Raw genomic sequence first — 14,943 nt, forward strand, 5'->3', positions numbered from 1 at the left:
GCCCAGCACCTTCGTGTGGCAGCCTTTCTGGATGTTCTGAAAACACAAGTAACTCGGTCTTCCTCATCGTTTTCTCTCCCCCATCTCTACTGTCGAACCATCAAGCTTGCACCTCCAGTCCTAAGCAAGAGGAAGGCGAGCTAGCAGTCTACCCACTCTCTGAATACACCAGTTTTATGGAACAGTCGGTTCCCAACGGGACTGACAAGTTCCCACCAGAGCACACACATCCTTTGAAATCTTTACTACGTTGACCAGACCACTCAGAAGTTTGGGTCTATGCTAATCTCAGGAGACATGTCCTTCTAGGAGGAAATCTTCCCCAGGCAGAAGTGTATAGCAATGTAGTAGTACATGTAATAATATAACCATGTGGGATGATACTGTCTATATTAATATATAGCCACATCTCACAGATACTTGGAGGTAAGTTTCCAGACCACCAAAATAGAGCAAATATTTCATTAACACAAGTCACAATTCTTTTGGTTTCCCAGTGCATATAAATGTTATGTTTTACTATACTGTAGTCTATTAAGTGTACAGTCGCATTATGTCTAAAAAACAATGTCCATACCTAATGAAAAAATACTTCACTGCTAAAAATGCTAGCCATCATCTGACAACACAAGGTTGCCACAAACCTTCAACTTGTAAAAAACAAATATCTGCAAAGCACAATAAAGCGAGGGGGGCCTGTAATTACAAATATAATGTTACTTACACTCATGATAATATATTAGATATAAATTGTATATTGATGTATGTACATTCTTATAAACAGTACTGTCAGGTTAGCTGTAAGAATTAAAGTAATGCTTTAATCTTGTGATGCCAGAAGTTAGGAATGTAGTTCCTTGTTCACTCAGTAGATCCTTTATCAAGTTACGTGAAACAAATTACCTTGTTCCTGGAGTTCCCACTGTGGCCCAGTGGGTTAAGAATCCAACTGCTGCGGCTCAGGTTGCTGCATAGGCACAGGTTTGATCCCTGGCCTGGTGCAGTGGGTTAAAGGATCTGCCATTGCTGCAGCTCACATTCTGTCCCTGACCTGGGAACTTCCACATGCCGTGGGTCTAGCCATTAAAAAAAAAAAGCATATTTGGAGTTCCTGTTGTATCTCGGTGGGTTAAGAAACTGACGTAGTGTCTGAGGATTTGGGTTCTATCCCTGACCTTGCTTAGTGAGGTAGAGATCCAGTGTTGCCACAAGCTGCAGCATAGACTGCAAATGCAGCTTGGATCCAATGTGGCTGAGGCTGTGGTGAGGGCCAGCTCCTACAGCTCCAATTAAGACCCCTAGCCCAAGCAGGTGCTGTGGTAAAAAGAAAAACAAAAAACAAATTACCTTGTTCCACTGGGCTTCTCATAGGTAGATAGAATATAATTTACTGCCATAGGGATCGTCAGACCTAGTCTCTGTTTTCAATATTATTTTTTTTCAAAGGATGCTCTTATTTTTTTTACCAAAGTATAGTTGATTTACAATATTGTGCCAATTTCTGCTGTACAGAAAAGTGACCCAGTCATACATATATATATATATATACATTCCTTTTCTTACATTATCTTCCATCATGGTCCATCCCAAGAGACTGGATATAGTTCCCTGTGCTACACAGTAGGACCTCATTGCTTATCCATTCTAAATGTAATAGTTTGCATCTACCAACCCCAAGCTCCCCATCCATCCCACTCCCTCCCCCTTCCCCTTCGCAACACAAGTCTGTTCTCTATGTCTGAGTTTGGTCTGTTTCTGTTCTGTAGACAGGTTCATTTGTGCCATTTTGTTTAGATTTTTCATGTAAGTGATATCATATGGTAATTTTCTTTCTCTTTTTGACATGCTTCACTTAGTATGAGAATCTCTGGTTGCATCCATGTTGCTACAAATGGCATCATATCATTGTTTTTATGCCTGAGTAGTATTCCATTGTATCCATGTACCACATTTTTCTTTATCCATTCCTCTGTAGATAGACATTTAGGTTGCTTCCATGTCTTGGCTATTGTGAATAGTGCTGCTGTGAACCCATAGGTGGTACATGTATCTTTTTCAGTGAAAGTTTTGTCTGGATATATGCCTAAGAGTGGGATTGCTGGGTCATATGGTAGTTCTATATTTAGTTTTCTGAGGTACCTCCGTACTGTTTTCCATAGTGGTTGTACCAATTTACATTCCCACCAACAGTGTAGGAGGTTCCCTTTTCTCCACACCCTTTCCAGCATTTGTTATTTTAGACTTATTAATGATTGCCATTCTGACCTGTGTGAGGTGGTACCTCACTGTAGTTTTGATTTTCATTTCTCTAGTAGTTAGTGATGATGACAGTTTTTTTCATGCACCTAATGGCCATTCATATGTCTCCTTTGGAGAAATGTCTCTTTAGGTCTTCTGACCATTTTTTGATTGGGTTGTTTGTTTTTCGGTATTGAGTTGTATGAGTTGTTTGTATATTTTGGAGATTAAGCCCTTGTTGGTTGCATCATTTACAATTATTTTCTCCCATGGTTTAGGTTTTCTTTTAGTACTTTATGGTTTCCTTTACTGTGCGAAAGCTGGTAAGTTTGATTGGACCCATTTGTTTATTTTTGTTTTTATTTCTATTGCCTTGGGAGACTGATCTAAGAAAACATTTGTATGGTTTATGTTTTCCCTATGTACTCTTCTAGGCGTTTTATGGTGTTATGTCTTCTGTTTAAGTCTTTAAGCCATTTTGAGTTTATTTTTGTGCATGATGTGAGGGTGTGTTCTAGTTTCATTGATTTACATGCAGCTGTCCAGTTTTGCCAGCACAACTTTCTGAAGAGACTCTTTCCCGTTTTATATTCTCACCTCCTCCTTTGTCAAAGATTAATTGACCATAGCTGTCTGGGTTTATTTCTGAGTTCTCTATTCCGTTCCATTGGTCTGTATGCCATTTTAGTACCAGTACCACACAGTCTTGATTAATGTAGCTTTGTAATATTGTCTGAAATCTGGGAGAGTTAGGCCTCCTGCTCCCCCCCCCAACCCTGAGAATTGCTTTGGCAATTCTGGGTCTTTTATGGTTCCATATAAATTTTTGAATTATTTATTCTAGTTCTGTGAAAAATAATATGTTTTATTTGATAGGGATCACATTAAATCTATAGATTGCTTTGGGTAGTATGGCCATTTTAACAATATTAATTCTTCCAATCCAGGAGCATGTGATATTTTACCATTTCTTTGAATCCTCTTTATTTCCTTTATTAATGTTTTATAGTTCTCAGCAAAGAAGTCTTTTACCTCCTTGTTCAGGTTTATTCCTAGGTATTTGATTTTTGGGGGTGCAATTTTATTTTATTTTATTTTATTTTTTTAGTACTGCTCCTGTGGCATATGGAGTTTCCCAGGCTAGGGCTCAAATGCTGTAGCTGCCGGCCTATGCCACAGCACAGCAGTGCAAGATCCAAGCCACATCTGTGACCTATACCACAGCTCACGACAATGCCAGATCCTTAACCCACTGAGCTAGCCAGGGATCAAACCTGCATCCTCACAGATGCTAGTCAGATTCATTTCCACTGAGCCACGATGGGAGCTTCCTTGGGGTGCAATTTTAAAAGGTATTTTTTTTATATTCCTTTTCTAATATTTCATTGTTAGTTTACAGAAATGCAACTGATTTCTAAATGTTAATCTTGTATCCTGCTGCTTTGCTGAATTCATTGATCAGTTTGGGTAGTTTTTGTGTGAAGTCCTTAGGGTTTTCTATATAGGATTCTATCAGCTGCATATAATGACAGTTTTACCTCTTCTCTTCCAATTTGGATACCTTTTATTTCTTTTTGTTTGTCTGATTGCTGTGGCTAGGACTTCCATTGTTGAATACAAGTGGTCAGGGTAGGCATCCTTGTCTTGTTCCAGATTTTAGCAGGAAGACTTTCAGCTTTTTTCCATTGAATGTTATGTTGGCTGTGGGTTTGTCATAAATGGCTTTTCTTATGCTGAGATATGTCCCCTCTATAACTTTTCTCATGAATGGATACTGGATTTTGTCAAATGCTTTTTCTGAATCTACTGAGATGATCATGTGGTTTGACTTTTCTTTTTGTTAATATGGTGTTTCACATTGATTGATTTATGCATGTTGAATCATTCTTGTGAACTTAGGATGAACCCCACTTGGTCATAGTGTATGATCTTTTTTATATATTGTTGGATTCAGTTGGCTAAATTTTTGTTGAGAATTTTTGCATGTAGATTCATCCAAGATATTGGCCTATCATTTTCTTTTTTGACAGTATCTTTGGTTTTGGTATTAGGGTGGGTTTGGTATTTCATCTGATATAAGTATTGAAACTGCCAGTTTCCTGTCATTTCCATTTGCATGAAATATCTTTTTCCTCCCTTCACTTTGAATTTATATGTGTCCTTTGCCTGAAGGTGGGTCTCTTGTAGGCAGCATATTATAGTGTTTTGTTTTTTTAATCCAGTCTGCTACTATATGTCTTTTGATTGGAGTATACAGTCCATTGACATTTAAGATAATTATTGGCAAATATGTACTTATTGCCATTTTAAATTTTGTTTTCCAGTTGATTCTATATTTCTCCTTTGTTACTTCCTTTTTTTGGGGGGGTTAGATGATTTCCTTTTTTTTATTCTTGTGTCCTCTTTATGTTTTTTGTGAATGTATTATTTGGTTTTGATTTGTGGTTGCCCTGTTTTTTAAGTATGTTAACCCCTTTCTATACCTGCTTGTTTAGACTGATAGTCATATTGGCTCAAACACATTCTTAAAAAAAAAAAAGAGTCTAGATTTTCTTACTTTCCTTCCTGACATTTTATGATTTTGATATCCTTATTTATTTATTTATTTATTTTTGCTTTTTAGGGCTGCATCCGTGGCACATGGAAGTTCCCAGGCTAGGGGTCAAATTGGAGCTGTAGCTGCCAGCCTACACTGCAGCCACTGCAATGCAGGATCTGAACTGCGTCTGTGACCCACACCATAGCTCACAGCAATGCCAGATCCCTGACCCACTGAGTGAGGCCAGGAATCAAACCTGCATCCTTATGGATACTAGTTAGATTTGTTTCCACTGAGGCACAACAGGAACTCCCTTTCTCTTCATGTTTATCTTTGCTATTCCTTGTGTTTATCATTACTTTTACAGATAGTTTTTTTTTTCTTTTTGATCTGTATACTGGCTTAAGTGATTACTCTCCAATTATGATTTCCTTCATCCTATATGTTCTTTCTTTCCTATTTAGGGGAGAACTTTCAATATTTCTTTTTGAGTGAGTTTAGTATTGCTGTATTCTTTTAGTTTTTGTTTGTCTCAGAAATTATCTCTTTCTATTTTAGATGATAATCTTGCTGGGTACAGTATTCTAGGTCACATATTTTCCCCTTTTAGAACTTTGAATATATCTTGCTACTCTCTTTTGACCTGTAGCATTTCTGTAGAGAAATCAACTGATAGCCTTATGGGGTTCCCTTATAATTAATTCTTTGTTTTTCTCTTGCTGCCTTTAGAATCTTCTCCTTATCTTTAACTTTTGCCATTTTTATTATAATATGTCTTGGTGTATGTCAGGTTGGGTTCAACTTGTTTGGGGCCCCCTATGCTTCCTGTATCTGGATATTTGTTTCCTTCTTTAGATTTGGAAAGTTTTCAGCCATAATTTCTTTAAATATATTTTCAATCCCCTTTTCTTTTTCTTCTCCTTCTGGAATGAATCCCTATTATGTGTAGATTGGCCTGCTTTATATTATCCCCTTGATCTCTTATATTGCTTTCATGTTTTTTCATTTGGTTTTCTGTCTGTTGTCCTGACTGCATGATTTCCATTATTCTATCTTCCAAGTCACTTATTTTTTCTTCTGCATTACTCATTTTGCTCTTCAATGCCTTTAACTCAGCTTTCGTCTCTGCCAATGAATTTTCTAATTTTTCTTGGCTCCTCCTTATAGTATCTAGTTCCTTTTTAAAGTAATCTGTGTTACTGATGATATCTGTTCTTAATTTCTTCAGTATTTTCATTGCCTCCTTTTTGAACTTGGGGTCTGTTAGACTGCAGAGGCCTGTTTCACTGTTGCTCCTTCAGGGGAATTCTCCTGTTCTTTTAACTGGGAATGGTTCCTGTGCTTACTCATTTTGTTTATAGTTTTCTTACTCTGTGAGTGTAGGGAAAACAATTATCTACTGTAGTCTTAGAGAGCTATTTATATGAGGGAGTGTCCCTGGGTAGCTTGTGAGGGCTTACTATATTTTTGTCATGAAGGCTGCTTTTGGTTTGGATGCTTGCTGTCTCTTTCCTCAGTATGTTCAGGCCATTATCTCCTGGATAACAGTTGTGAAGGTATATAGCCTGCACATGCTTCCAGGGAGGTGGGGGCCATGTGCAGCACCTGCAGGCTGCTCCTGGTTGCAGGGCCCTCAGTGGTGGCAGTGACCCACAGGGAGGTAGGGGTGGTGCCCAGAGCCTTTGACAGTAGCAGTGGTGGGATGAGTGCATTCCCGGGATGGTGAGGGCAACAGGATGTACTTTGTTGCAGGGTCCTCCACAGTGGTGACCCCTTAGGTGACTGAGGTCTCAGGCCTGTTCATAGGACCCTAAGTAGTGGCAGGCCTTGTCCAAGATGACTATGGCAGTTTGCACCTGCCCCACGTAGCCTGAGCAAGAGGTGCCCCACCTGTGAGTGTGCAGAGCAAGAAGTTCCTATGGCGTTCCCACCCCTCCTCCTCTTGCACTACCCAACAGTGGTACCTTGCTTCTCTGGTGGGCCCAGGTTGCCTCCTGTGCTTTCTTGGCTGTGGTGTACCACTCTCTGGCCCCCTCAGGCCATCCTCACACAGCCAACCCTAGTCTTCTCCCCACATCTGGCCTCTGTAGCCCAAGTATCAGTGCCCAGCCCCCACCTAAGTCTCTCAGTCTATGGTGTCCCAGGTGGCGGTACCAATGATCTGTGCAGCCCTCTCTCTCCTTTGCCCTCCTCATACTGGCAGCTGTGCTTTTTTCTGAGACCCTGAGGCTCCCTTTCTGTCCCAGCTGATCCCCCCAGTCAGTTTTAGCTGGCCTCCCAGGGTGCAGATTCATTTCCTCTTTCACAGCTCCCTCTCTGAAGTGCTAGTCCCATCCTGATTCCTTTTTTTCTTTTTCTTTTTTGTCTTTTTAGTGCCACACTGTGGCATATGGAATTCCCAGGCTAGGAGTCAAATCTCAGCTGCAGCCACTGGCCTACGCCACAGCCACAGCAATGCCAATCCAAGCCACGTCTGCAACCTACATCATAGCTCACGGCAACAACAGATCCTTAACCCATTGAGCAGGGCCAGAGATTGAACCTGCATCCTGCATAGATACTAGTCAGATAACTAGTAACTCTGATTCCTTTTATTTTTAATCTTCTTTCTCTCTCTTTTTTCCCCTTTTGTTCCACCCAGTTATGTGGAGCATTTCTTGCCCTTTTTGGAGTTTTCTGCCAGTATTCAGTAGATGTTCTGTGCAAATCATTCTACATGTAGATGGGTTTTTTGTGTGTGTGCTGTGTTTGTGGAAGAAAGTGAGCACCATGACCTATTCCTCCACCATCTGATCCCCCCTCTCTATTCATGTTTTTTAAGGTAAATGTCCAATGAAAAATAAAATAACCAAAATAATTTGATTTACAGATTCTGGACAACTGGCCAGGGTATGACTTGAATTTGTTCACATACCCACAGCACTATTATGGAGACTTGGAATACGTCCTCATCCCTCATGGCATCATTGTAGACAGGTGAGTGCTCTTTCTGCATCAGTTTCATCTAGCCCTTTCTGGTGTAAATCAGATAGTATTCTTGGGGACCCTCTTTCTGAGGCTCCTTTATGTAGTAGTAGACAGAACTTTTCTAGAACAGAGAATTTGGAATAAAATAAATCTGGGCTTTAATTGAACTGTTGACTTGGATATTTGTTCAGGGGAAAATGATAAGAAGGCTATACCTATGGAAGGCTATATATGGTGTTAAAAGTAACAACTTCAGAGTTCCCATTGTGACTCAGCAGAAACGAATCTGACTAGCATCCATGAGGATGCAGGTTTGATCCTGGCCTTGCTCGGTGGGTTAAGGATCCAGTGTTGCCGTGAGCTATGGCATAGGTCACAGACGTGGCTCGGATCTGGCATTTCTGTGGCTGTGGCGAAGGCCAGCGGTGCAGATCCGATTCAGCTCCTAGCCTGGGAACCTCCATGTGCCGTGGGTGTGGCCGTAAAAAGACAAAAAAAAAAAAACAAAAAAAACACACCAAATTACAAAAACATAACAAACCTCAAAATAACAATGTCCGATACAAAACGATAAAAACAGGGGTTGGGAAAGCATTTGCCTCTCGTTTGTCACAGACTCTTAACCAGCAGAGTTAAGAGGTAATCTCTGCCTTTATAGGCCATACCCCTGAAGCCCTGGCTTTTCCTGGGACTTGCATTTATCTCGGGCAAGTCACGTCTCTTGGGTTGGCCAGTTGCACAGTTGTTTTCACTGGTAATGTTTTGGAAATAGAAATATTTGCAGCATAAAAATAGTAGCACAGGACTATTTCTTGAATACTATTTCTAGCTCTTTTGGACCTGTCTGCATAGATGACCACTGGTTCCTTTCTAGCCGATTGGCTTTCTGAAAGCCATCGTTTTTCTGTTCTGCTCTAAGACCCTAAGTCCCCCTCTTTTGTTACCTGGTTTTCAGAGAGCCTCCTGCAATTCATCCCACCATAAGCTTCAGGATTTATAGGTTCTACCCCTTTAACAAAGCTGCCTAATGCCCCAACGGTTGCCTTTCCATGGATCTCTGATTTCTTGTACAAAGATGAAGTATTTCAGCCTTCACATTAAATGAAAAGCAAGCTTCATGGGTCTCGGACTCAGAAATCAGGGTAGGAGAGGCAGTGGGGAGCCAGAGCAAACAGACCTTGGGCTCCATGCTCTACCCTTTTCCTTAAACCCTTGTCCTTCTGCTCTATGTTTCTTAAGCTGTTCTATTCTTCTAGTTAAAATTTAACTTATGAACTAGGTCCTCAGCCAAAGGAAGTTTGAGAAACCCTGGATGGTCACTATTCCCAGGATATTATCTTTCCATCAGCCTGTCTGTAAGCAAAAGGAAATGTCATTCACTCACTCAGATTCTAAGATTTTCCACTGGATAAGACTTGCACATTGCATGTTCTCTCAAACCATTGTGTATTATTAAAATAATGTCTAGTTTGGGGTTTCTCACAGCCTCAGGTAGCTTTCCATGGAATGCAGGTTTTGATCCTCAGAGGGAAAAAAAAGTGAGAAATTTGGCACCTCCCAAATTGCTAAACCTCCCTTTAGGCAACTCATATTAAAAATACAGATTCTTGGAGTTCCCGTTGTGGCGCAGTGGTTAACGAATCTGACTAGGAACCATGAGGTTGCGGGTTCGATCCCTGCCCTTGCTCAGTGGGTTAATGATCTGGCGTTGCCGTGAGCTGTGGTGTAGGTTGCAGACGCGGCTCGGATCCCGCATTGCTATGGCTCTGGCGTAGGCTGGTGGCTACAGCTCCGATTCAACCCCTAGCCTGGGAACCTCCATATGCCGCGGGAGCGGCCCAAGAAAATGGCAAAAAGACAAAAAAAAAAAAAAAAATTACAGATTCTTGCCCCACCAAAGTAGGGAAGGAGTAAGAAATCTGAATCAACTGAATCAACTTGTTGTGTAGTGGGCATCTTTGTCCTCTGTTCATCTCTTTCTTTTTTTAGGGCCTCACCCAAGGTACATGGAAGTTCCCAGGCCAGGGGTCAAATTGGAGCTGCAGCTGCCGGGCCACACCACATCTGTCGCAGCTCGGAATCCGAGCCAAGCCTGCCACCTACATCACAGCTCACAGCCACACCGGATCTTTAACCCGCTGAGCGAGGCCAGGGGTCAAACCTGCCTCCTCATGGATTCTAGTTGGGTTCATTATCTCTGAGCCACAACCGGAACTGCCCCTTGTTCTTTGTTTCTTCTTCTTGTCTGCCAGTCTGTGAAAGCTGTCTCCCCCACATTGTGTAGGCTCTGATGATGTGAAGTTTATTTTTCTTTTTAAGTCTCATTACTGGGGTTCACACTTGTGTCAGAACAGCTTCATCTTCCGCCTGAGATTGGTTAGAGATTGTACCCAAACACTTTGAGCAAGTGGACTTCCACCTCTGCTGTGTGTGTGGCAGGGGGAGGCTGGCAGGCACATGCAAATTTTCGGCCTTTTTCAAGTCTTCTTTGGCTTTTACTTTCCACCGAGCTGTCTCATGTCTCTTCTGCACAGGCTTACAGGCTCCATTATCCAGAAATGTGTGGGCGGCTTGGGCCCACGCTAGTCTCTGCTGTGCATATGCATAGCTTCCAGTCAGCTTGGATGTGTGAAGAGTTTGTGGTGTGTCTCTCTCCCATGACTAACCTTCCAGAGCTCCCTATCAAATTCCTGACTACTCTCCCAGTTAGTTGCTCAAACAGGACTGCAACTTCACGTGCTACCAAGGCAGCCTTGTTAGCTCTGCTCCCAGTCAGGTGAGCAGTGCCCCCCACCTGGTTGAACTACTTGGTTGAATAGCAGAGCTCATTGGGGTGGTGGGGAGATGGAAGCATTCTCAGGCAAGAATGCCTCAGACTTGTGCTGTTTCTACCCAGTGTTGAGTTTTCCCGCGAATAAATGATTCTCAGTTTGGTGCATGCCTTTGGTTGATTTCCAGAGTGTAGTAATGGTTGCTTTTTGACAGTTTTTTCCAGCTTTCTTCTTGCTTTTTGTGGAGAGGATGTGTGGACCTCCTCACTCCATCATGCTGGAAAGAAAATCCCTTATTATACAATACCTGGCATGCCGATGTATGTGTTTTGCTGATCATATTTTGAGAAACATCGCCTGAAACCATGGTTGCCATTTTATATGTATGTGTGTGTATACTTATATACACACATGTAAAACATTTATTAAAATATTATGTAAAGTGTATGTAGTACACATATAGAACACATGTAATATAATGTTCTGTGTATATTTCTTCACACCAATTCAGTTCATCTGTTTTGAATCTAATTCAGTTGAGAGGTGCCTCATTAGCACAGTAGGTACTGCTCAGTCTCATAATTCAGTTTGAGGAGCCATTGGGAATTTTTTAAAGTATGCCCCTTAGAGTCTGCCTCCACTCAAGGTTTTAGAGTTGTATAGGTGTATGGGCAATGGATTTATAGGTATGAATCAATTAGAAAAAAGGCAATGACAGTTCCGAATTAAGCGTGGGATGCCAGCCCTCGTCTGCATCATCGCATAACATTGTGATCCGCGGTGCCTCCTGAGTGTCGTCTGGGGCACCTTTCACATAGGTAACGTGCTGTCTTCGCCAAACATAAGACAAGTGTTTTTCTTTTGATTGTTACTATGGACTTGACTTTTCCTCCAGTCTCCTCTAACGTGGCAGGGTGGCTGAGTCATCCTCCATTTCCTTTTTCTCTGCTATAAAGAGAGCGTGGTATCACCACATACCATCATAGCCGTGTTAAGATTAACAACCAGGCTCTGTAGTGATTAAATAATAGCCTTCGTGATCTTTCACATCATATTTTACACCTTAATCATTTTTGTGACGCAGAGGAGCAAAAATGTGTGATTGATGATGTGGTTATCAGAAATATGTTCTGAACACTCTCTCTTTGTCCAGCTTTAACAAAGCTTCTTTATACTTGTAGGCTCCTGTCTCCCAAACCCTTCTCCACGTTCTCCTGCATAATCTATTATGTATAGCGCATCATGCTTTTTTTTTTTTTTTTTTTTTTTTTTTTTTAAGGAACAAAAATACTCAGAAGTTGGAGTTCCTCTTGTGGTTCAGTGGGTCCGGAACCTGACGTAGTGTCCATGAGGACTCAGGTTCAATCCCTGGCCTTGCCCAGTGGGTTAAGGACCTGGCATGGCTGCAGGCTGCGGCATAGGTCACAGACGTGGCTTGGATCTAGGTGTTTCTGTGGCTGTGGCATAGGGCTGCACCTGCAGCTCGGATTTGACCCCTAGCTGGGGAATTTCCGTAAGCCTCAAGGGCGACCCTAAAAAGAAAATAAAAAATACTTAGAAGTAGTTACGCTTTAATATGTCTTTCAATTCTTCTTTTCAGAATTGAACGGCTGGCTAAGGATATTATGAAAGACATAGGCTACTGTGACATTATGGTCCTGTGTGTGCTGAAAGGAGGCTACAAGTTCTGTGCCGACCTCGTAGAACACCTTAAGAGCATCAGTCGAAATTCCGATAGATTTGTCTCTATGAAGGTGGATTTCATCAGACTAAAAAGCTACAGGGTAAGTTACGTTCTACTCCGTTTTTCATTATATGACGTTTAGAATGAGCAGTGTACAAGATCAAAGAACTAATAAGGTTATGAAAATGAATAATATGGTTTTTTTGATTTGCAAGATACTGCAACCTGTAATTCAAACCATAGTCTTTGGGGGGAAAACTCTCCTGTCTATTTCCCATAGAAGGAAAGACACTTTAGGAATGATTCATGCTTTCTTTTATGGTTGTAAAATTGAGTGGTCATTTCCTGGCACCTCACGAATGACTGTGTTGAGAATGAGTGTTCAGAAAGTCCAGTGAACGTGGATGTGTTTTTGCTCTGGATCCACTGTTGGCCTTAGAAACCTCTGGGAGGGCATCCATCCCAGAGAGGACTGCTAGTCCTTGGTGATGGGCCTCAGGACCTGGAAGTAGAGAAGTAAAACCTGTAGGGACAGTGAGACAAGACCAGGGAACCTCCAGCTGAAGGGCCTTCCTCTGGTCTGTGCTGGGTTTTCTTGGCCACCACTGGATGGAATTGAGGGAGCTTATTCTCAAAAGCCCCCATGCCCTTAGCTTTCCCCTCTTCCCTCCATGTTCTTGCTTCTGTCATGCTTTTTGACTCAACGTGTAGTAAAACACCAGAATATTCAAACTGGCTTACTCTCAGGTGGGGAGTTGTTAGAGTCAAAGCCATGAAAATCATCTCATGGATTAAACTAGCTTTGAATTGTGTTTCCAGTGTTTTGAGACAAAATCATCACAAACTTAGTGGTTGAAACCAATGCACATTTATCATCCCAAGTTTCTTGCGGTCATAGGTTCTCTGCTTGGAGTCTTTCCAGCCTGAAATCAAGGTGTTTGCTGGTGCTCTGATCTCTTCTGAGATTTGGGGTCCCTTTCTGAGATCACGGGGTTCGGACAGGATTCAGTACCCTTTACCCTGCCGACTCTAGACTGCAGACACTCTCACCTCCTAAAGGCTGCGCTCAGGTCCTTGCCTCATGGACACCACCACAGGCAGCTCACAACAGGGCAGGAGAACCTCTCCCTTCAGGGCAGCCCAGCCCCTCTTTTTAAAGACTCACCTGTTTCAACTAGGATAAGCTCTTTTTGATGAACTCAGGAGTTGATTAACTAATCACCTAATCATGGGAGTGAATGCCCATCGTATTTACAAGTCTCACCCACTCGCAAGTGGAGGAGGTTATACACACAGTGTGTACGCAGGGGATGGGGATGCGGATGGGAGGAGCATCTTAGAAATCTGCCTGCCATTCTCTTTCTTTGGCTCAGTTGCCTCAGCTTTAGAGCAGCTGGCAAAGTATTTATTTCTTAAAATTCTCTGTATTTTCCTGATGACATCTCAGGCCATGATTTCCTCCCCCCCAGACATTTTAACTCTAATGTATTGGTTTCATCTTCTCTTGAAAATCTTTTCTCTCTTTAGGTCCTTCTCATCCTGGATCAAGTAGCTGTGCAACCTTCTTAAAAGATTTCATTCCTCATTTACTTGACCCTGATCCTTTTTGTATTTCCCCCCAGCAAGCAGCCTTTAAAGAAGTCTTTTAAAGTCAGGTTTATTGAGGCATGGCTTACATGCAACAGAATTTACCTCTTTTAGTTTGCAGTTCTGAGTTTTGGCAAATGCATACAGTCACGTAAATCACCACAATCAAGACATAGAACAGCCCTTACCACAAAAAATACCCTTGTGTCCCTTTTTCGTCAGTCTTTTCCCCAACCCTCAGGCTCTGGCAACCACTGATATGTATTCTGTCCCTAGAGTTTTGCTCTTTTCAGAATGTCATATAATATAATCAAATACCATGTGGCCCTAGAAAATCTGTAAAGCTTAGTGTGTTTTATTTGAAATTCATCCATGCTGTTATGTGTCCCAGTAGTTCATTTCTTTTTGTCAAGTAGGATTTCATTATATGGATATGCCAGTTTTTAAATTATTCATCATCTGAAGGATATTTGGTTTGTTTCCTTTTTGTGGTGATTATGAGCAAGGCTGCTATAAATATTCACATGCAGGTTTTTGTGTATACTCATGTCTTTGTTTCTATTGATTAAATTTGTCTTGAGATTACTTGGTCATATGGGGAGTATATACAAGAAATTGCCAACTGTTTTCCAAAGTGACTGAATAACTTTGCATCCCCACCACCAGTGTACAAGAATACCAGTTGCTCCACATTTTGACAACACATGGTATTGTCAGTTTTTCTTCATTGTTTCCTTTATTTTCTTTGTTTTACCCATTTAGATAGCTGATAGAATCTCATGTGGTTTTAATTTGCATTTCCCTAGTGAATAATGATGTTGAGCATCCTTTTATTTGTTGTTCATGTAGCTTCTTTGGTGAAATATTTGTTCAGATATCTTGCTCATTTTAAAAATTGGTTGGTTTTCTTATTATTGAATCTTAAGAGTTCTTTATATATGAATCTTTTATTAAAATGTGTTATGAATATGTTTTGCAGTCAGTGGGTTGGTTTTTTTCATTTTCATGAGTTTTTTTTAGAGCATCATTTAAAAATTTTTATAAACTCCAATTTATCATTTTTTCTTTTGTGAATCATGATTTTTGTGTATATAGGTAATCTTTGCTTAACTCAAGTTCACGAAGATTTTATTCTCTCTTTTCTTTGAGCAGGTTCC

At 41.2% G+C, this 14,943-nt stretch overlaps 1 protein-coding gene across 2 annotated transcripts in view; it reads left to right on the forward strand.

Annotated features, from left to right (window-relative positions):
- Nucleotides 1-14,943, forward strand: part of PRTFDC1 (phosphoribosyl transferase domain containing 1) — a 92,834-nt gene that overhangs the window by 8,161 nt on the left and 69,730 nt on the right. For both annotated transcript variants that reach the window (XM_003130768.5, XM_013989731.2), the window contains exons 2-3: nucleotides 7,647-7,753; nucleotides 12,116-12,299. In XM_003130768.5, coding sequence (XP_003130816.5) covers nucleotides 7,647-7,753; nucleotides 12,116-12,299 — 291 coding nt within the window. The remainder of the gene's footprint in view (nucleotides 1-7,646; nucleotides 7,754-12,115; nucleotides 12,300-14,943) is intronic.

This window comes from Sus scrofa, chromosome 10 (genome assembly GCF_000003025.6).
Source record: "Sus scrofa isolate TJ Tabasco breed Duroc chromosome 10, Sscrofa11.1, whole genome shotgun sequence".
In the NCBI taxonomy this organism is placed as follows: Eukaryota; Metazoa; Chordata; class Mammalia; order Artiodactyla; family Suidae; genus Sus; species Sus scrofa.